This window comes from Thermobia domestica, chromosome 13 (genome assembly GCF_964235325.1).
Source record: "Thermobia domestica chromosome 13, izTheDome1.hap1.1, whole genome shotgun sequence".
In the NCBI taxonomy this organism is placed as follows: Eukaryota; Metazoa; Arthropoda; class Insecta; order Zygentoma; family Lepismatidae; genus Thermobia; species Thermobia domestica.
This window is the reverse complement of record NC_137466.1, coordinates 167,264,672-167,287,498: the sequence shown is the minus strand read 5'-3', so window position 1 is coordinate 167,287,498 and position 22,827 is coordinate 167,264,672. Positions and strand designations below refer to the sequence as shown.

The 22,827-nt window shown below is 36.6% G+C and overlaps 1 protein-coding gene across 1 annotated transcript; it reads right to left on the bottom strand.

Annotated features, from left to right (window-relative positions):
* Positions 1 to 3,546: 3,546 nt before the first annotated feature.
* Positions 3,547 to 18,326, bottom strand: mRpL20 (mitochondrial ribosomal protein L20). Its single transcript, XM_081736815.1, has 4 exons — positions 17,886 to 18,326; positions 12,305 to 12,415; positions 6,004 to 6,147; positions 3,547 to 3,699 (listed from the first exon to the last, which is right to left on the bottom strand). The coding sequence occupies exons 1-4, from the start codon at positions 17,970 to 17,972 to the stop codon at positions 3,625 to 3,627; spliced, it is 417 nt and encodes a 138-aa protein (XP_081592941.1). The 5' UTR covers positions 17,973 to 18,326; the 3' UTR covers positions 3,547 to 3,624.
* Positions 18,327 to 22,827: the final 4,501 nt, after the last annotated feature.

Below are 22,827 nucleotides of genomic sequence, written 5' to 3'. Positions count from 1 at the left end.
CAGTGAGAATTGTTTTTCGTCTCTCTTTAATATGTAAGCGCGAGGTTGATAACGTTTCTTAAATTCGTTGATGCCCTTGAACATGTTTTGATTTTTTTCTTTTACTATTATCTTCAAGTTAATTAATTTAAGCTTTCAAAAATCGCGTTCCTCTCTTCTAAACATTTGGGAAGTTTCCCGTCTGATGTTAACGAAATTTAGTGTAGTTATATCGTTCGGATTTTGTAGCGAATGCAGTTTCGCGGTTTTTCCCTTTTTCGTTAGTTTGATGCATTACTGGTCGAACAATGATTTGTTCCTACGTATTTCCGCGTGCCCCCATTTTTCTCTTGCTGAACTTTTAATTCTATTCCTAATTTGAACCCAAGTATCCTCAACATTACAGCTCCCAAAACCTTCTAAAAACGAGAATTTATTACACTTCAATCTGATATTTCCCTCTCGCCTGATTTCCTCTAATTTCTTTAAACTGAATCTCTCCGTTTTCAAATGTTTCCGTATTCTCTTTATTCAACGACAATCTCTCTCTTATTATCGCTGTTACTGGGTAGTGATCAGTGTCACAGTCAGGTTCTCTGAACGAGCGAATATCAATTATGCTAGACTGTCTTCTTTTATTTACTAAAACGTGATCAGTTTGATTGTGTGTTCTTCCATCTGGCGAGGCCCGTGTGTATTTGTGAACGTCGCAATGTGGGAATTTTGTACTCTTCGCGATAAGGTTTTAGGATGTTCCAAAGTTCAGGAAACTAACTCCGTTGTCATTACTTTCCTTATGCAGACTTTCTTTCCCTATAACTGGTTTGAAAATATCCTGTCGCCCTACCTTCGCATTGAAATCTTCTAATAGAATTTTCATATGGTATCGCGGGACTTGGTCGAATAACTGTGATACTTCTTAAAATGTGTCTTTTACATCGTCATCCTTATCTTCTGTTGCGGCATATACATTTAAAACAAAAGTATCACACCACCGACCTCTAAGAGTAATAAAAGAAAGTCTATCATTACAAGTTCAACCCGTTTAATTGCTGATATTAATAGAATCGAAATTAAAATGTTATTTGTGTGGTCAGATACAGAATAAAATTACAAAAGCTTACAATTATTAGTGGAAATTAATGCAGTCACCAACTTTGAACATTTTAAAAGTATATAGTTTCTAATGTATTGAAATTTCATTTCTTATTGATAGTATGAAACGTTACAAATAGTTGTACTGTAACAGGCACGTAGCCAGGATTTCGTGAAGGGAGGGGTCCGTAACATGAAATACTGTGGTCATCACAACAGGGGCTCGATCATTCTAAACTATTCTACTGGAACATATATTGGTTCGTTCAGCCAGGATTTCGTAAAGGGGGGGGGGGGGGCTGGGGGCGTGACATGAAATTCTGAATGCCCAGAAGCTCGATCAATCTAAACTACTTTACTATCAACATATATTGGTTTGTTAGGAAAATAAAATGAGAATATGTTGGTAAGTATTTTAATAATAAACTATGAGAAATTTCGAGTAAAATAATAATAATAATAAACGTGCTGAAAAAAGATTTTACAATATTTGCGTCCTTCCTCTGTTCATTCAAATATAACAATTTTCTTTCCATTATGACCCCAACTATTATAAAAAATACATATTCACTATTATGAAAAGTACATACTCAATAATGTCTTGTAAAATATTTTACAATATCTGCGTTCCTTCCTCTGTTTAAACAAATGTTAACAGAACTTTCTTTCCATATAGATTTTTGTTTTTATTATTCCGTCAACTACTGTCTGTTCCAGACAAGTTAAAGGAGCAGTGGATTTTTTTTTTTTTTCTTGAAATAACATGTTTGATACTGCAAGGATGCGATGACGAAAATTTGTGATAAAAAATGTTCACGTTGTTACACAACGGTACTATACTTTCGGAAGATTGAAATCTCCCTTGAAATCCCCCTGACTAGTAGCAGAAATTCGGAAAATTCCGTAACTTTTCTAGAAATTTCAAATTCCCTGACTCTTCCAGGATATCTCACTCACCTCGCCACCATGTATTTTAAGTAATACAAATCTCCTCATAAGAAAGAACCAAAAGCTTCCTGATTTTTTTTTTTTTAATTTTTAACGCGATCCTTCTTTTTCTCATTTCATTTTTTCATCCTTCCTTATTTTTTTAAATTTCTGGTCTCGAAGGGGGGAGTCTGGACCCCCCTTGGCTACGTGCCTGTACTGTAAATTTCTGTAACTAATCTTTAAGTGTACCACCAAAGGTAGGTAGTTTTCTCAAGTTTAACAAAAAGTCCAAAATACGCCTCTTGAAAACAGCTGTTATTTGTAAAAGAATACATAATGATCGCTTTTGGCTGTTGCAATGGTCTGCCTAAGCAGGTTAATAAAAATTCAGTGTAGTATAACAATAGCTGCTACTTTTCTTATAAGTAGAAAAAAAGGGAAGGTAAAGTTTGGTGTAGTTAGTGTAGGGGCGCCGAATTCTACTTCGACCCGGGCGCCGAAATCTAGCTGCGGCTCTGGCCCTCTAGTGTACGCAAAAACACTTATTATCGTGCACATCCCCCCCACCAATATATATGTACAGAAAAATGATATCAATACCTCCAAAACATAATTTTGCCTCGCCACAAAACTAAAACTGACCATCGTGTCGCCCACCTTCGTGTTGTAATTTGATAACTCGTAAAAATCCAGTGACGCCAATATATATCCGTGTTATTTAACTTTCTCATTCATCGCTTTTCGTCACTTGTTCATTCAGTGTGCTAATGATCAACTTTCGCATCCATAGATTAATACAGACACGACTTTTTTTTTTCGTTCAATTTTAATGGACTGAAAGTGTGACGTCACCATCTTTTAGTTACCACGGCAATTGCCATTTCTTTTCTAATCCACACCGAACAAAGACCTAAATACAAAGGATGTTTATTATTATGTATATGCTGCACCTTAGAGATTATTTGGTGGACATCTTTTCATTCAAAATGGTATACAATCAAACTAAAGAATGATTAATTTGGCAGGAAAAAAACGTATAACTTTGGGAGGGGGGGGGGGAGTTTGGGAAGTTGCGACCAAGCCCTTGGAGCGATGAACGCACCTGGTGTCGACAGTTAGTCAATCTGCATGTTACAGAGTTTATACTATGTATAACTGCTTTTCCTTAGGTGGATTATTTTACAATGGCACTTACATTAATTATGCGACTTCTACCTGATCATAGCACCAGAATAATATATTCATTCATGACAAAGTACTAAATTTTACTCACGAATTATCCAAATGGTGTTCTCATAATCTTAATTTGTACTGCTTCACTTCGTCTTCAAAATATTCTGTAATTGTGAATTATTCCATGGTCGTTGTTCTTGTTTATATTTTTCGTTTCAAGCAGCTGTTTAGAAGAAAAATATGACCATCATTATGGTAACGGAGACGAAATGAAGACGTCATATTTCAGTATATTTCTGTGATGTTAGCTGCGACAATACGGGGTTTTGTAACTAATTGTACTACCTTACATTATAAATATTTTGTAACTTTTCATTATTTTACTTTATTATAAAATCTATAAATACACTCTAATCAGAAAACAAGAAACACTACACTAGAACTTCTTCACGTGGGTTGTGGTGGCCAAACATTTCCCATTCCAGTCTGAATATCTTTCATATCTGATACCTGCGTCAATGCCTACGGAAGAAAAGAAAATATATTAGTCACTACGCAACAAAATAACAATGGCAGACAATATATTCAGTTCTAGTCTTGTTTAATTTTAGTGTAACTACAGAACTACAAACTGGTAAAATCAAAGTGTTATTGTGAACATACAGTGAATAATTGTTTTGCAGAAGAAATCATTAATTAATTAGATGTACCTAAAAGTACTAATTCGTGATCAATAAACTAACTTGTCGGTTACCCTCCAACTTTTGTGATTACTGTAGTTTCTTTACATGTTATGCATTCCCCATTAGATACTAAATCGAAAGGATCTCTCAATTCTATACCAAAACGTAAAAAACTCTGCGCGAATGAGATGCCAGAACAAATCTGATTATTTATAGCAAACACAATTTCTTTTACATTATTCGGCCACTGAAGATGATTTACAATACATCGTTAAAAGCTGTTTAATTTTTCTTTTTACAATATACTTCGCTTTTATTTCCACACGGCCTATATCTAATAGTGTATATTTCTTTAGTTTTCAATAGCTTCAGGGTATCAGACCAAAGGTTATTTCGAAAAACAGAATGATTTTCCTAAACCAGAACTTCATAAAATTCGCTTTGGCAAAATATTGTCATTATACAGTGGCAAAGAGCTCGGACGGAAATCTTTCTCAATGGAAAAATTCTTGTAAACCTAGCAAAAGCATCTGTTGCTATAAAAGCATATATAAAACTTCCTGTCACTTTGAATATTTGTCCCAGTATGTTCTAAATATAGCGTATGTCTGGGTTTAGTTACTAAAGTACTGCTCATAATCCTATTTTCTTACTTGTATACGATTTAAATTACGCACATATCTCACAAGCTAAACAATAGCGCGTGATGTCTTGACTCATTCCAATCCAACTAAACTTCTGAATTTTCAAAATTGTCCCTTTTATTCCAAGGTGTCCAAATAAACAGAACTATGCATAGCTTTTAATATGTTATTCCTTAACTTACTAGAAACCTATATAACAAATCTAGAATCATTCATTACCCTATCCTTAACTAGTCTTTACGAGGCCATCGACATCAAAAAATAACATTTCATCTAATTGCTTGATTCGGCTATACTGCTTTCCCTTTAAAACTACTTCTTTTCCACTAAAAAGCTTTATTATTTCTCCCAGTTCGCAATTTTCTCCCTGCGTTTTCTGAAATTCCTATTGTGTTAACAATTTGATCCCACAGCTTTTCCATCTGTGTGTGAATCATCATCTTTCTCAAGAAAAGGTAATTTTTCAAATCCTCTTCTTATTTCTTCCAAATCATTTTTTTTATAAAATACATCTCCTCAGTATACTACTGGTGCCTTTCTATTTCAAGTGCGCTCTCGGAAAAATGTGAAACATACTTCGGCCCAACCCCCGCCGCCCTTTTACGGAGGAAACCCCCTCTTTGCTTTGGAGGAAAAAAATGAATGATCTCGGCTGTGTTGCCCTTCCTTCGCTGGTCTCGACGAGCAAAGATCGTAGGCTACTTAGAAAGGCTAATAAGACAATGCACAGCGAAGTCCGTAAAACATTTCATTGTGGCAACTCTTGTCTGCATCCAACTATTGAAGGGTCTCGGCCACAGCAACTTGTCCCTCCGCTTTCGATTCTATCCCCAGAGACGACCCAGCACCAGCTGTGCCACTACAGTTCCTAAGAAGTTATTCCATGAACGTATTCCGATTACTAAATCTAAATACGATGATCTGATTGCTCTGTGTTTCTTAATCAAAGATGACGATACAAAAAGGTTATATATATATATATATATACACACACACACACACACACACATATATATATATATATATACAAAACTTTGCCTTACGAATAACTATAATGTTTTCCTGTCAGGTGAGATACTCTTTTCAGTTTACTATTTACACATTAAAAGCTTCATTGTAAAAATAACTGTGCCTTTTATTCCATTTTGAAGCATAAAATCAATCTGAAAAACATCTAACCGCTGGATTAAGATCAGTAATGGGGGGAAAAGACAAAAGCTGCTATATGAACATCAATACGGTCAAAACCTGCTATGTGTATTAAAGAAATTATTTTGTTTTCTTTGTTGGCTTTCTTTTTAAACCTAATTTATTATAACTTGCGGATATACCATGATACTTGCAGCATCAAAACATTAATTATAATATCACTTTATAAACTGCAAAATGTTACGAGGATACTGTTTTTCGTTTTTCCTAAAATATTCATACAAATGCACATAGCACGTTTTGAATTGCCGTCGACGATATATTGGTTGCTTAAGACTAGAATACTTTACCTTGAAAGTTCGAGGTTCCCATATGGCCAAGTCTGTCAGGACCTTCCTATTTAAATGAATATCCGAACGTGTTAGATTTTCACGAAACACAGGGTAAGAAACGTTTAGCTCTTCGCACGCAGCTGACAGGCGAGTGTCCCACAACTAGAAAAAAGTATATATCACTTTGAATAATATGTTGACTAATAGCCACAGAGTATGGAAGAAGAACATTTACAACAATAACAATAATAATAATAATAATAAATCTATGTAGAATAGCATGTTGTATTTTTATAGATTCGATCGATTTTCTCACAGATTTTGATGATTTGCAAGTTAATTTATAGTTTTCTAACAAAAACGGGATTTTCAATAGCATCAGCTGGGTTCTCAGTGGGCTTGATAGCAAATTAAACCTGTTGAAAGCATATTCTCAGATACAAACCAAAGTCGCAGTTTGCTTAAGACTCTGCCTTGTAGTAGTAGGTCCTAGACTATTACAAAACAATTACCGAACAACTAATTTATTGACGCAAACTGACAATTTGCACGTATTCAGAATATAATGAAGATTTTTGGCAGCTGTGTCACTCACAAGCAAGAAACTGTAACTACATCAACGCTGATAGCTACAGAGATCTGCACGGACATGAAACGAGCTCACGGCGCTTCGGACTTCAGGACAGGACTGTAAACCTGAGAATATACAACGAGATTTGTCAGAGTTTTTCGAACTCTTTGTAAGAACTTGAATTAAGTATTTCAAGATTTGTTACCTGGGAAAGACTTCTAAACTCACAAATGTATGCAAAGTTGAGAGAAGCACCCAAATTAAAGGAAATCAGATAAGTAAACATATATATAACTAAATACTGTATTTGTCAAATGCTTTTGCATTTCTGTCATTTTCAACATCTATATAGGTAACCTTTGAAGCTTGACAATGCAAGTGAATACTCAGCAAGCAACAGCATATTCATTGCAAATTAATAATTTTATGTATATCTTGTTTGGGTTATAATGAATGACAAAAGTATCAGAACAAGGTTACACAGCCAATTGTCATAATTAAGTTCATAATTTTGCAATAATTAGTGGCTATAATTCTGGCCTTGGCTGATTTTAAAGACATGAGCCGAGTCATCCAGCCTATGCAGATTCCAGTATAAGTTTTACGTCCCACGTTTATGTCGGCTACGCTACAGGAGAAGACTTCAGTATAATTTGCATCTTTTCACAGCGAAACTACACCTCTAATCTATACAGCAAATACATTAGATACGCCGTAATTTTCAGTTCATTATTCACCATAGCTTCAGACCTAATTTAACAATCACTATACAAGCACCATCGTTACTAAGTTCTCTTCATATGTTTATTAGTAGTAATACAGAAAGAAAATGTACAATTCGCATTGTGATGGGAAATTAGTTAAGGTTGAATAATAATTCCTTTGATTTTTTTTTTTTTTTTTCATTTTCTCTTCCTTAGCTATTTTGTCTGCAAACAATTCCAAATTCCTTCTGTCCAATTACTTGATTTGAATTTGTCAACAAATTCGTCTCTATTTCATATGTTCGAGATTTATTTATTTTTTTAACTGGATATGATCAGGGGTTGTATCTAACATATTACTGTATAATTAGGTTTTAAGATGTGGTACTTTCTTTTCTTTTTTAAATCAAATTACGCTAAAATACCTATTTATTTTTACAAAAATACTACGATCTTTTCCTCTTTCGTTTTCAATAAAATGAGGTAATACTAACTCCTAAGTACTTGAATCAATAATTATATGAACATAGGTGAAAGTAAAGCAAGGCGATTACATCTCTCTCTCTCTCTCTTTTTTTCAATGTAGAAGAAATACTGAGGTTTTAAAGCGTCGAACAGCTTAGTTTTATCAGAAGATGTTACATATCTAAAATCCAGTCGCTTCTCTTACGCCAGATCTTGTCTGATCACGAAGAGTGTTGTTGAACTTGCCTCATTTTCTTGTATGGTTAGTATGGGGCAATGCAATGACATAAATCCAAATGCTACTTAATCTGAAGCGTGGTATAACAATACTACAATAGTAATGTCCTCAGGACCAATTTCATATTACATGTACATTTGACTTCATATACCTATACATATTTAAATTTGCATTGCAATTTATAAGCTGCGTATCGTACTTTCGATAGGAAAGAAAACAATATTATTTTTATTTTATTCTTTTACGTACACATGAAATAAGAAATATTTTTGTGCATCACAAACCAGTATGAAAATGAAAAGTAAAGAAGGGGGAAAAGTAATAACTATTACATTTTTTAGACATTCTACATTTTATCCAAGGAGGTAGCTGGTTTAGAATGTGTCTAGCTTTGACTACTATTACTATTATTATTAAACTGTGACTTCATAATCACTTCAAGAAATGAGGAACTGGAATTACGCAGTCCACGAAATAAAGCTTCATTTTTACGATAACAAAATAGCATAATTTTCACACAAATGTTCATTTCCAAACTTATATTGCATCCAATGCTACTGAGATCCAATTTATTATTATTATTATAAACATTTAACATTTTAAACCGAACACTATTTTGTTTCGTCAGTTCAGTGCCCAAGAGGAAAGCCTAGCAAAACAAATTATATTACTAGGCCAAAGTTATGAAAAAACTAGGATAGAAGAGAGTTCTATGCTTTAACTACTAATCTAGTTTCAAAACGTAAGCTTGGGTCTTGGATTTCGACACCCCATTGAGCTGTTTTCTCTACAGATAGAATAAATAGTGTCGAAGCGAATATGGTCTCTGTCGACAGTTTTCAGTAATTTGATGTGTATTGCGTAGTAGTGTGTGTTTTGAGAAGAAAGAAAAAAAAAAACCCTCAAAGAAAAATGTCGGGTTTTTGAAGGGGATTCGTCTTTAAGCTTTAACTCGATCCAAGATCGAAAGAGAACCTTTGAACTGTTTTGTCATGAAAGGAAGACAATGGTCGATAATAAACTATGATCATAAATGCGCAGCATTTTGCGATGTGATTCCGTTTATATATATATATATACTTATTCTTGGTGACTGAAGAATATAATAGCAGCAGCGGGTTCTCAAAACCATAATGAGGATACAAGAACTACAAATATTTTGCTTTGCATTTTAAAATTTACGTAGTCATCAATATCCTTTTGTTTAAGTACTTACTGCAGTGTTTCAAAAGAAAGTTTTAAATCTTCACTGCTGATACTTCGAAAACATTAATTTTGATCTTCCGGGCTATTGAGAATATTAAACTTACAGCTGGCTTTTTCTTTATGTTCTGGAAGAAGAAAGCAGTGGATCATAATGAGAAAGTAAACAAGTTTTATAGAATTGATAAAATACGAGGGTAAGTCAACTGAAAACCATAAAAGTAGAAATAAAAATCCGCATATGGCGCCAGTGAGCTGTAAGTTGGCATACCTGTTTACGATAGTATGCCGGATGTCTCCTAGGTGGCAGCAGCCGGCAGATGCACAAACACCGGCGCAACAAGTTCCAAAATGGCAGCCCCACTAGCCACATGCACCAGCGAAGAGCAGCGTTCTGTGATTCGGTTTTTGCGAAGTGAAGGTGTGAAACCGATTGACATTTTTAGGCGAATGAAGGTTCAGTATGGAGATGCGTGTTTGTCACAGCCACAAATCTATGAATGGTGCCGGAAATTTGCAAATGGTGTTACGTCTGTGGCCGATGCTCCACGCCCCGGCCAGGCTCGGCGCGTAGTGACTCCAGAGACCATTGCAGCTGTTGAAGCCATCGTTTTGGAAAACCGCCGTGTGACAATAGACGAAATTGCAGCATGTGTACACATGAGGCATGGATCGGCACATCATATTGTGAATGATGTTCTCCAGTTCCATAAGGTGTCTGCAAGATAGGTGCCCCGACAACTGACGCCTGAACTGAAACAGCGACGTGTTGATGCGTGCGAAGACCTTTTGTGGCGTTAATGCCTTCCTGTCACGAATCGTCACTGGTGACGAAACATGGGTGCATTACCATCAGCCTGAAACAAAGCGAGCGAGCGAGCAAGGAGTGGCGCCACTCCTCATCACCGAAACCCAAAAAGTTCCACTCCGATGAAGAGGTACGCAACGCGGTGCACGAGTGGTTGCGCCGTCGCCCAAAAGACTTTTTCTGCAGGTATTGAGGCTCTTCCGAAGCGCTGGTGGACTTGCATTGAACGAGGAGGGGACTATGTTGAAAAGTGATTTACTTCTGTACCCTGTGTGACCAATAAATAATATTTAAAAAAAATAATTATGGTTTTCATTTGACTCCCCCTCGTACTAATTGGAGATCACTCCATGTGTATTTCATTTTTATGGTTAATAAAAACATCTCGCTAGCAAGTATAACTATTAACGTTCATCAAAACAAAGGTGGGCCGGAAAGGCGTTAATGACCTATACCGACAAATTGAAGGAGGTTATTCCTCACATAAAAAAAGGTTATGTAGGTATTTTGGGAAAAGTGCACAGGGCCGCCCAAGACGTGAAAAATACGTCGCAGCAACGTTATTCCGAACATGTGGAACTTAGTGTATGTTGTATTCTATCATTCTTTTTCAATTTTTCTGTCATATTTCAATGTTACTTTGTTCAATCCAAATATAGGTCTGCACGAGTCTGACCTGAGACCGTCCCCCTTGACCAGAACCAGCGCAAAGTACAAGCATATTGAAGATTTCATGATCATGCTATTCATTTATACACATATACAAAGATATTTTTGAGCCTTTCATGTAAACTTGTACTTTGTGTAAATATTTCAAGATATGTCATCTCGGAAAAGAACGAAATGGGAGAACATTCAACTATGCAAAGGAGAGAAAACTAACAAATTTAAAGGAAACAATTTATTATTTTGTTTTTCTTATTTATTCTATTCGAAACATAGCTTTCATATCATCATTGTTAACAAGAACGATCAAAAGTACTGCTGCACTGAATAACAAAAACCAGTAACAAATCTCTTAATTACAACTTCGAACAAAAAGATAGAAAAAACTGGAGACTAAACCTGAAACCACTTTGATCATAGCTAGCCATTGAAGATGTAATAAGCAAGCTATGCTTTATATATTAAGGATTTTACTTTTGTGTGTATGCGTTTTTTAAATGGTTGGCTAGAAGGTCAGATCGGATTAAATGGCCATAATTACACTTTGCGATGGTTAATATGAGCCAACTATAATCCCCATTATAACCCAATCCACGAAAAGTATGTTCCTTGCACTCTACGTAATTACAGGGGGACAATTAATGAACTCGACCCATATGAAATAAAAAAAAGGAAATTAGTGACAAATTACGTAGTACACAAACTGTATTGTACATGTAAACGGCACTACAGACATTCGAATTTAGGTTATGACATGTTCGATATGTCTGCTATCTCTGGCGATGATGTGGTGCAGACGAACAGCAAAATTCTGCATGACCTGCTGAAGTGTCGCAACGTCGATGACCTGAATGGCCATTTTCAGCTCGACAATGGTTTTGGGGTTATTGGTGTACACCTTATCCTTAACACACAGCCGCACAAAAATGAGTCACAGGGTTCAGATCCGGGGAATATGACGGCCGAGTCCCCTTCCATTGGCCTCTGGGTACCCCAGAGCCAGAATGCGGTCCCCAAAATACTCCTCCAGGACGTCAAACTCTCTCATGGTCCGATGAAGTCGAGCTCCGTCATGCATGAACCACATCTTGTCGAAATCATGGTCACTTTGAATAATGGATATGAAATCATTTTCCAAAACCGTCACGTATCATGCAGTAGTCACCGTGCGGTCAACGAATATCGCATGATTATTCCATGCTGGATATTGCACACCACACCGTCACCCGTTCAGGGCGGAGAGACTTCTCCATTGCGAAATGCGAGATTCTCAGTCCCCGAAATGCGCCAATTTTGCTTATTGACGAACCCATCCAAATGAAAGTGGGCTTCGTCGCTAAAGTGCGGTTCGTCGCATGCGCATACGAATTCTCATCATGCTCTGTGGTCAGCCGCGCAGTTCGGATGTCATCACTCGAACCGTTCACAAATTATGGCCGTTTTATTTCATATAGTTCATTAATTGTCACCCTGTATTATCCCCAATTAATAAGGATCAATAAGTTTACTTTATTCACTACAATATAGTGGTGCTTCCAGTGGTAAACAGCATGAATCATTCTAGAAGTAACTTTATTTGGTCAGTTCTCCTTACAAGCTTCGTTGATTTCTCAGTGAAAGAAAGGTAGAACTCAGAAATTATCTATAATGAAAAGATGCCTTACCTCTGACATATTCTTCTTCTTCAGTTTTCGACCTATGGGCGCATACTGTAAAGCTCGATGAACAGCTCTTATAGCAAGGGAATAGCAGTTCCTCTTTCTGCCATAGAAATGCTACAAAAGAAAATTAAAGTAATACGTAAAATATATATACATTATTGTACAGGATGAGCACAAAACAGTCTCTGTTTTCAAGTCACCATAAAATTAATACTTACCTCTATATTTTGATAACAATGATAAGTAAAGTTCAAGTAAATCAAAATACTTGCATATCCTCTTTCAGAATCGCTAGTTGTGACTTAGGCAGCTAGAGGGAAGTGACATCGAAAATGGCGTTCACCCCACGAAGAAGTTGATGTGTGAGAGACTTTGTCAAAACAAGCAGTGTAACAACATTTTCTTTCGTGGAAGACCAAATACTCCCCCATCCACAACTCTCAATGATCTATCTTCAGAACACATCCGTGCAGCTATCAACTCCATCACACCGGATATGCTTCACAAGATGTGACTGGAGCTGAGTTACAGTCTCGATGTTTTCCGCTTAACAGTTGGCACGCACATCGAGTGTTTGTAATTCAAACGAACATCACCCAAAATTTTAAGAGTTTATGCAACTAGCGTGAGCGTCGGAGCAGAATAGTCCATTGGTATTAAAGATATAGAGACCTTCCATGTTAGGCCAATAAATAAATAAATAAATAAATAAATAAATAGGGTTATCATGAAATTTGGTATAGCGAACATATAATTCTGTCACTTGGTAGAGTTTTGTTTTGAAAATTGTCCAAGATACAAACATAATGGAAATTAAAGTTGTCGTAACTCTTCCCTAATTAAGGTACAGCAAAAATTCAATCATCATTGAAAAGTTAATGAATAGAGCTTTTCAGCGATACCATACATGATCTACGTACCGGTACGTTACGTTATAATTTCAAGGTCATTCACTATAATCTTTGATTTTGAATACCTCAAAACCCGCCATCGCAGAAACTTATGAAGAAAATACCTTTTATTTCCTCAATATACTTCTACCCATGTACCAAATATTAGGCTGACATCGCAACAGCAAGGTAGTGTAGGATGAATTCGAATGATACGTTACACATTACTGCACGTAAGATACAGAAACATATACATGCAATATAACACAGATAATACATATATGTGAACTGTGAACACATCCAGTAAAAGTGAAAAGCAGACATTGAAATAGTTGTTGTATGGCATTCAATCATTACGTGCTCACATAAGTGTTCAAAGAAAATTCCTTGGTGTAGGTCGCACATATGTACTGAGGCTAAAGGAGGCACCCGTATTGAAAATATGTCCTCTGTTGGTCAGAAGGCCAATAAAAGTTGTGAATGATTTTGCAAACTATTTGGTGGACAGTTCTATTTTATACGTACATCAATAATGAACATGAAACAAAATTTTTCAGTGTAACGGTCCACGCTGGTGCCCTTTAGACTAAGAGAGAGGGATGATTACAACACGTGGATGATAATGAACAACTGGTGGAATGAGAATGTAGAAGGAAACGCTCCACAATATCCAAGAAAACTCACGAACATGATTGTCCAACACAAACTTACGTCATCGGGGATTGAGCCACGGATCCCACACACTAGAGGTACGTGCTCTCCCATAATTATTATTTTTATTAAGAATCCGGAATAAAAATAATAATTACGGTTAAAATGAAAGAGGATTGTGCAGAATATTAATATTCGATTGTCGAACGAATTTTTCACAATGTAGGAAACCAGTATTACACATTTATACGTGTATTGTTACATGTATAAATCGTCATAAGGGCTGTACTAGAGTTAAAATGGATGAGCCCATATATCACAGACAACTGTGTAACATACTAATTTCTACCTGTAGAATATTTCTGTATAGGAAACCTGTAAAATATATTTACAAGTTCAGAGTTATAAGTGTAAAATTGTTTCAAGTGCTCTAACCTATGTGATTTTATTCAATATCAAGTGTTTCATGCAGTACAATAATTTCTGCGTATATCCTCGACATTGACGCGCCTGTTTCATACAGATGCACACCAGCACTGGGCCCCCTGCTACACTGCTGACTCGGTTAGATAGTATTCTCGCACAAAATTGGTGTGTCATTTTTGCTCAGTCGTTTTCATGACATATCTAGAAATACAGCGCTATCTAGATGTGTATTTATATTGGTGAGTCCTTGTAAAGTAAATCTGCACCGACAAATATAACTTCAGCCCTAAGAAACAATTTGTAATAGCACTACGTGTGAATTTTGTGATGAAATAATTGCATATAATAGGGTAGCAGTAATCATATGCAGAATACATTAGCTCTCACCCATATTATCAATCTGTACGCATTTATTTGGTCACACAGCAGAGTAGTTACTGTTCAGTACTTCTGAGGGAATAATTAAAACCCGAAAAGTACTTTTTTTTTTTTTTTTTTTTTAAATCGACAAGACTATTCATAAACTGCACTAAACTGTTGAGTTCATTTCAGAATAGAAGTCAATATCTTTATCAATATATGTACACTTATAATACGACTGGACGGAAACGCCACTTTAATCATAATTGCTTGGTAAAACATCTGCATGTGTTTTTTATTTCCCTTTTGTTAGCGATAGCTCCTCAATCTACACGGGTGGCATTATCTTGTTATATATAACGCTAGCCGACTACAAGACAAGTTATATTTGAAGACATAATACCTTGGCCAGAAAACTGTCCACCTGCTAACGAAACCATACTTTCAAAATTAATGCAACAAGTTTAACACTTCACTTATTTCTATAGTTTTTCAACTAAAACCTTTCTTGTACACATTTATTGCAAAATATGTTCTTCATCTGCTGCGTGTCACTTACGTACTGGTCAAGATCAGGGATACTACATTTTGCAAAATTTACAGGTAAAATTCGATATTCTGCATGGAAAGGTATGTTTATAAGAACAAATTTTTGCAAGAACCAGAATTTAAATACTAAAACAGCTGAATTTTATGTTTGCAAATGTTGGGTTACTAGTATAAAATTATTACAAGTGCTTTACAATGGTTAAAATAAGGGCAAGGTTCTAGATTACTGGTCCACCTCCCTGGATGCGGGTTAGTGATATAGATGATCCAGAAGAGCCGAAAAACTGTATTATTAGATGACCAGAAGAAAATAATACAATTTTTCGGATCTTCAGGGTCACCTATACCACTGACCCGCATATCCCTAACCCCCTACCTCCCCCCATCACCACCAACACAATATTCTATAAAAGTGTAGAAGGACAACAACCTTCGACTATTTCAAAAAACCTAAAGTATTATTATTTTACATAAAGTTAAATACTTTTTCAAAGCATGGGGGGGGGAAGTTCCCCAACAACATTAACATTTCTACAGACGTACTGCAGGGAATCAAAACAAGGACTCCATTTTAAAGTCCGAAATAAATAAAAAAAAAATATATATCATATAGCCTTACATGCAGAAATACATCAAACCCGGTACAACTATAATATCCGATAGTGAAAAGCAGAATTAAAACTGTGAACAAATCAATTTCAAACAGCACCAAAGAAAAATATAGGGGGACCAGTAATCTACAACCTTCCCCTCGAACAGACGGTTCTACCAAATTTTGAGAATTTTACATTTTCAGGTTAGGTTAGAGCTTTGTATTTTTTTTTTTAGATCATGCACTAAATGAGGTGCTTTCACTATTACTTGCAGATTAACTTTAAGAGGGCTCAGCATAAATACAGAGTGGACGTACTGCATATAAACTACAGTGCATAAAATACAACGAACGTGTGGTAGGCGGGCACAAAAGAGCATGAATTCTATCTAACAGAGTCAGGCCAGGAACGCAGCACATGGCCCGAGTGATAGTGAAGGGGTGGGTCTGAAGCGAGCAGGCGCGTCGGCAATGGAGATATACTCATACACGAGTATGGGGGAAGAATACACTTTACATACAATATTTTCACTATCACTCACAAATATATATCAATATGCTGCGGACTGCAAATAATTACTTATATTTACTTTCTCATTGCTTCAATCAAAAGGTTTCACATAGTATTTTACTTATATATTTTCAACTTGGTTTTACTGTTTGCTCGGGGTAACCCACAATAAGTGAGTGCATATGACGGATGATTGGGCTAATATTTAGTATCTTCCCCAATCTTGCACAATGTTACTTCGTTTACAAAGTATACTTGAGCATCTGAAAGGGTTCAGAAACCTCGCAAAGGCCGTTTTCATTTCCTTCATCATAATTTAGACAAAAACAAGGTACTCGGTTCTGGAGCCATAAAACGAGTTGGGGGAGATACTAAAAGACATCCAATTACTGTATTAGATATACATTTCCGGGAGGGGAATATTTCAGCATAACGTACGAAAGTTATATTTTAAATTTACAAGTTCAGCGTTAGTAGTGTGAAACAAGTTTTACAATTGCCATTGGAATTCGTACCACTGTGACAACCCACGTATTGTCACAACTTTTGCATACGAGTATACCCACCATCACTGGCGTACCCGTCTCCGCATTATCCTCGCACTTAAGCGTGAGCGCAATACCTTCGCTCCGCTCTTGCTGGGTTAGACAACATTCGTGCTTTTTTGTGATCACATGACACAGATTGGTTTGTCTTTTATATTATAATGTTCAAGGATATGTCCGGACGCTGCATTTCTCTGCGAATCACGACAGGATATAGTTCTTAAACAATAACTTCTACTAGCACCCTTAAATTTCATCTATGCAAAGTATGGTATTGCTATGTCGCCCAGTGCAAAATCTTTTGGTTATAGTTAAGGAGCCGTACTTCCCATTTAGGGAAGGACGAGAAACGCCATACTTTCAGGAATTATTCAATGACTATCTAGGATGTTAAAAAGTAGGTAATAGACTGAGTTCTTGCCCTTGTACTTAGGGTCTTTAGGTAGTGCAACAGTAAGATGTATCCTCGTGCACGGGAGATGAGAAGTAGCTGTTCTTAACTATTACCAATCTTTTGAACACAATTCATAGGAAATTAATGAAAGACTTATTTATAATTTTTAAACAATTATTTTGAGTGGTTGAGTTAATTTTTAATGAAAATGAAATGAAATTTTTAGTTTTACGTCCCACGATTATGTCGATTAGGCTAAAGGAGACGATGATGATGAGAAATGAATGAAATGGTGGAATGAAAGTGGGAGGAAACGGGTGAACCATGAGAAAATCCACGAACACAGTGTTTGTCCACACGGCGCGAGCTAGGATCGAACCAGGGACCCCAAGCACCGGAGGTGAATTCTCTACCACTGAGCCACCGCGCCCCCCTGAGTTGATTTTGAGTTTAACGTCCATTTTAGCAGTGAGGTTATATGAGACGTGGACCTACTGATTAACGTGGAATCCGGACCAAATGAGCTCCCGCCGGGAATCAAAACTGCGTCTTCCACGCCAAAGGTATGTACACTAATCGTTTAGCCACGAAGGTTGAGTGGTGTGGCTAAAATTAACCTGCACGATTATTTATATTGGTAAAAAGTTTAAAGATAAAAATACTCACAGCTGCTAATCTGAAAATTTTTCTTTTTCTCCAAAATTCATCAGGCCCTCTACACCTTGCTAATAATCCAAAACTTAGAAACACCATTTCCTAATACTATATTGATGCGGTACGTATATTTAATTAGGAGATGAATGATATGGTGTGCTTCTTCTACTTCTTCTTCTGCTTCTTGTAAACCACTAACGGTTGGAAAAATTTGTACCTCAGATATATCCTATAGGCTACAAATCTAATGATATCTCACAAGGAGGATTTTTAAAACTAAAACTAAATCTACACACTAAATTGTCAATTTGTTAATAGTTCCTATGTGATTGTATTATCGTATAGTATCGAATCAAATAACTGATACAGGGTGTTCCATTTCATACACAAATTGGAATCAGGTATACACTAACTTTTGAATGGAATGAGGTACAAGTATAAATGATACACCAATTTTTAACTTGATCCATGTAGATATTTCAAAACATAAAAGTAGCTAATGAAGTTGACGTGTGTCCATACAGTGTTGCCAAATGTAAGAGAAAGTGTAAAAAAATTACAAAGCATAGTACATCATATGTGACCATAGGTGTGCGCAAGGTGGGTGCCATGGATGCCTTGGCCCCCCCATTAGACAAACTTTTTATGTAGAATTATTACCAACTGAGAAGAGATTACGTGTAAATTATTTACCGTCTTCATGTGTGCCGTGCGTCACCGACGCAGTGTCGGATGCAATGACGCTATATTTTCTTAGGTTAAAGGAGGGGGGAAGACGACATTCCATATGGTGATACTTTAGATCTGACACCCACATTCCCAATGTCCTGCGCACGCTATGTATGTAATATGTATGGTCATGCAGCCCAAAAAACTAAGCGCGGATTTGTGGGTTGTATCGGTAGCTATCGTACTCGAGGAAGAACGGTTCATTTTCACCGTCAGATTGCCCAGAGTACTGCCATTAATGGTGTATCCGCAAAGACATGGTTTTTGAAGTTTTACGCTACGTGCTGGCAACACTGTCTGTTTTTATGTGTAACAGCATGTATGTTTAGGTACTGTTTATCACACGGGATCATTGAAAACGCTAAATAAAAACATTGAGAAAAGTAGGAAAAATAGCGTAACATGCGATTTACCATGTTTTGTAATTATTTTTTTACTTTTTCACTTACATTTGGCAACTCTGCAAGTACACACGTGGATTTCATTAGCTGTTTTTTTTTTTTTTTTTTGTTTAAAATATCTACATAAATCAAGCTAAAATTGGTGTATCATTTGAAAGGTATCATTTGAATTTTACTATTTTAAGAAGTTAGGGATTTTCTGCTGCACAGTTCATTTGCAAAGTCGGAAAGCTGATTTTTCACATAAGACTATACTGAAGGATTAAACGGACAAAGTTAAACGAAGCGATATACGTTGCTCTTTATCCGGTGCCAAAAAACGCAATAATTGCAAAATTATGGATTACCATTTCTTGCCTCCCACCCTTCATTTATACCTGTACCTCATTCCGTTCAAAAGTTAGCCTATACTTGATTCCAACTTGCATTTAGAATGGGACACCCTGTACTTCACTACCTCACTACTGGGGAAATAGAACCCTCCTCCACCTATGTTCCCGGCTGAAAAGGCGTTGAACAATAATTGTAATAAGCAGGGATGCCCACAAGGGGGGTTATGACGCAAACTGCGTCATTGAAATTTTGTGGGGGTTATATTTATATTATCTATATAAATATGTTTGAGGGGGTGCAAAAATTAATGGAAAAGATTTTTTTTCATGGAAGAACACCAATGGATAGACAATTGCGCGGGGTGCGTCATGGACATAAGGGGGGTGGGCACTAGGGTGCAGCGTTTTACCACTTTTTTCTCGGAATGAAATGTAATACCTGGCAAAAGTGGCCAATCCACATGTACATTTCAGGTATAGATTTTTTTTCAAATCAGATAATATCTTCTGTGAGAACTATTGCATCAAAGTTTCAAAATTTACCTGAAAACTACAAAAAATACCAAAGTTGTTCATTAATTTTAGTTATGTTAAAGTAAACTTATTTTTGGTTAAATACATGTCAGTGGCTATGAAAACTGACATTCAAGTATAAAAATGCCAGTTATATGCCCTTGTGGGGAATAGGGGTGCCTCTTCTGGGGCCAGAAAAGGAGGCAAATTCAGTACAGTTAAGCGGTTGTGCAGCTCCTCGCTCACCTGGCAATATAGCCTGGCCAAGTGACCCAGAGCCCACCATGTACAGGTGGCTGCACCTAGGGCTCCTCTGCTAGGCCTATCCAATCAACCAACCATATGTTGGGCCGGATAAACTGATCCGATTACTCACTGTCAGGAAAAATTGTCACAAATTGGGACTTTGATTGAAATTTAGACGCAGCTTGCCTAGAAAGTAAGGTTGACCTGATTATTCCGCTTCTAGCGTCACTGGCACATACTCGGGAGGCTTCTTCAGTGACTAATTTCACTATTCGTTCTACTGCCACCGTGTGACACGGATGGACGTTGAAGGACTATTCTGGCACAGTGTTGTCAGGAAGTAAAAGTTTGATCATGAGCTGTTTGTTTGGAACCGTCCATAGAACTTACTGGTAGTACAGTTATTGAAACATCAGTGCTTTCCCAAAAGATCATTGCAGTGTAATAGTTTGCCTCAAAATTCAGTCTGGGAATGATTTTATATCTAATGGAGTTATGGAGATTCCCTGTTTCGTATTCTCGAGCACTAAGAATCTTATGTAATGCATCTTGTCGGACAGCAAGTCGACCATCAGTCATCATGGCGAGAAGATTTTTTTTTTCTGGGAGTGCAAAGAATGCATTCGTCTAAATGGATGAACGGATTACAGCCTGGTATTCCCTTGGTAAGTATCTAGACCTTGAATGACCTCAAAGACGTGAGAGGACCATCAGCAATGGAAGACTATGTTCTGATACGGCATTGCATAACCACACAGACTCTAAGTATGAATGTCGTAATTTCTATTAATTTCTTGGTAGGTTTTTTGTTGCAATATACAATGTTAAAATTCTTTTTGCGCTAGTCAACCAGCTAGCTTCGTTTAGTTTGCCAGGGAACATAGAAACAAGCTCTTCCGGGCATGCTCTGGAATCAATGGCTTGAGATATCTGGAACAAGCATCTCAGGTCCTTACTGAGTTTTCTGTGCTCTTCTGGACTATGATGAGGTAAGTCACATTTTATTGGTTTGAATAGCAACACTGAAAGCTTTTTCACAGTTAGATAGTTTTGAAACTATGGGGCGTGTGTAAGAATAGGGGTTTGAATAAGCGCCTTGAATATGCGTGAAGAGAGCTCGCAACAGCAGTTCATTAAAATGCAAAAGACAAATAGCCCATTGCATTTGTTTTCCTGTTAGTTCCTCTAATTTTCGAAGAACAACTCCATTCCAAGCATATTAGTGTATGTTCTATCACACCCAAGAATTTCAACTTTATAAAAGCCAGCTCTGAGTTGGTTCATGATGTATTCGAAAATAGCTCTGGTCCCGTCATGTGCAGAGCCAGAGGATGGTGTCACGTGACCAACGTATTGAGAGTTACGTTCAGCCACAAGTGATAAGTGCTCTTCTCTAATGATGCCTGTGTGTGTTTTAGTGTCATCCCTTCTATCATCAAAGAATAGGATTTTAATGGGATCATCATTTCTAGAACTTTCTTTTAAATTCCGAGCAAGTTTAAGTTTCGCACGCCTTATTTTGTTCCTGTCTACAGTTAAAACAGATGTTATATCGCTAGATTTATGAGAAGTTATAATTCCAGCCTTTGAAGCTGCCTGAAGCACAGCTGTTATATGTGCCACTGCCCTCTCGCTTACATTGTATCTCTGAGCAATCATAACAGTTTCAGTCAAATCTAAGAAAGTCGTTCCTAAATTAATGCATTTTTTTTATGGAAACTAATGGAGGTAACTAATACTAATACTGTAGCTAGTTCATAATTTTTTATAACTAACAACAGAACAGCTAAACAGAACAATATTTCAGCTGCAGACTCATTTTTCCACATAGTTCTCACCATTTGTTATGCACTTGTTCCAACGATGAACCAGGGCCTGCATATCGCGCTTGTAAAAATCGGCATTCCCTGAACTGTCTTCTGGTTTCCGGCTCGTAGTGATAACACCACGTATCATCTCCAGTGACGATGCTATCCAAAAAAATTGTCACTTTCATCTTCATATTGGTCCAGCAGGTCCCAAAGGAAAAGGCAAGGACGAAAAAAGCTGTAGAAACGCTTAATTGTACTGAATTTGCCACCTTTTCTGGCCCCAGAAGAGGCACCCCTATTCCCCCCAAGGGCATATAACTGGCATTTTTATACTTGAATGTCAGTTTACATAGCAACTGACATGTATTTCACCAAAAATATGTTTACTTTAACATAACTAAAATTAATGAACAACTTTGGTATTTTTTGCAATTTTCAGGTAAATTTTGAAACTTTGATGCAATAGTTCTCACAGAAGATATTATCAGATTTTTAAAAAAATCTATACCTGCAATGTCCATGTGGATTGGCCACTTTTGCCAGGTATTACATTTCGTTAGGAAGAAAAAGTAGCAAAACGACCCACCCTAGTGGGCACCACTGTAATAAGTGTACAATGTAAAGATTTGATTAGTAGATAAGAAGCGTAGTAAAAATTAATTGAAAATCTACAATGTAACAAAGTGTATATGATTAAAACACTGTGAACATAATGTGAAAATCGGAAAAAAGTCAAAATCAGGAGGGAAGTTAATGAAAGAGGAATAAGTAACTCAGATGGATGGGGTTAAAAGGGTGAGGAATAGTGAGAATGTGTAATGAAAAAGAAAAAGTGTAAAGAAAGAATTAATTGTGTGCACGAGTAAATACACTCAAAGGATATCACTGACGAACTCCGAATAAATGCCATATAGAATTATGC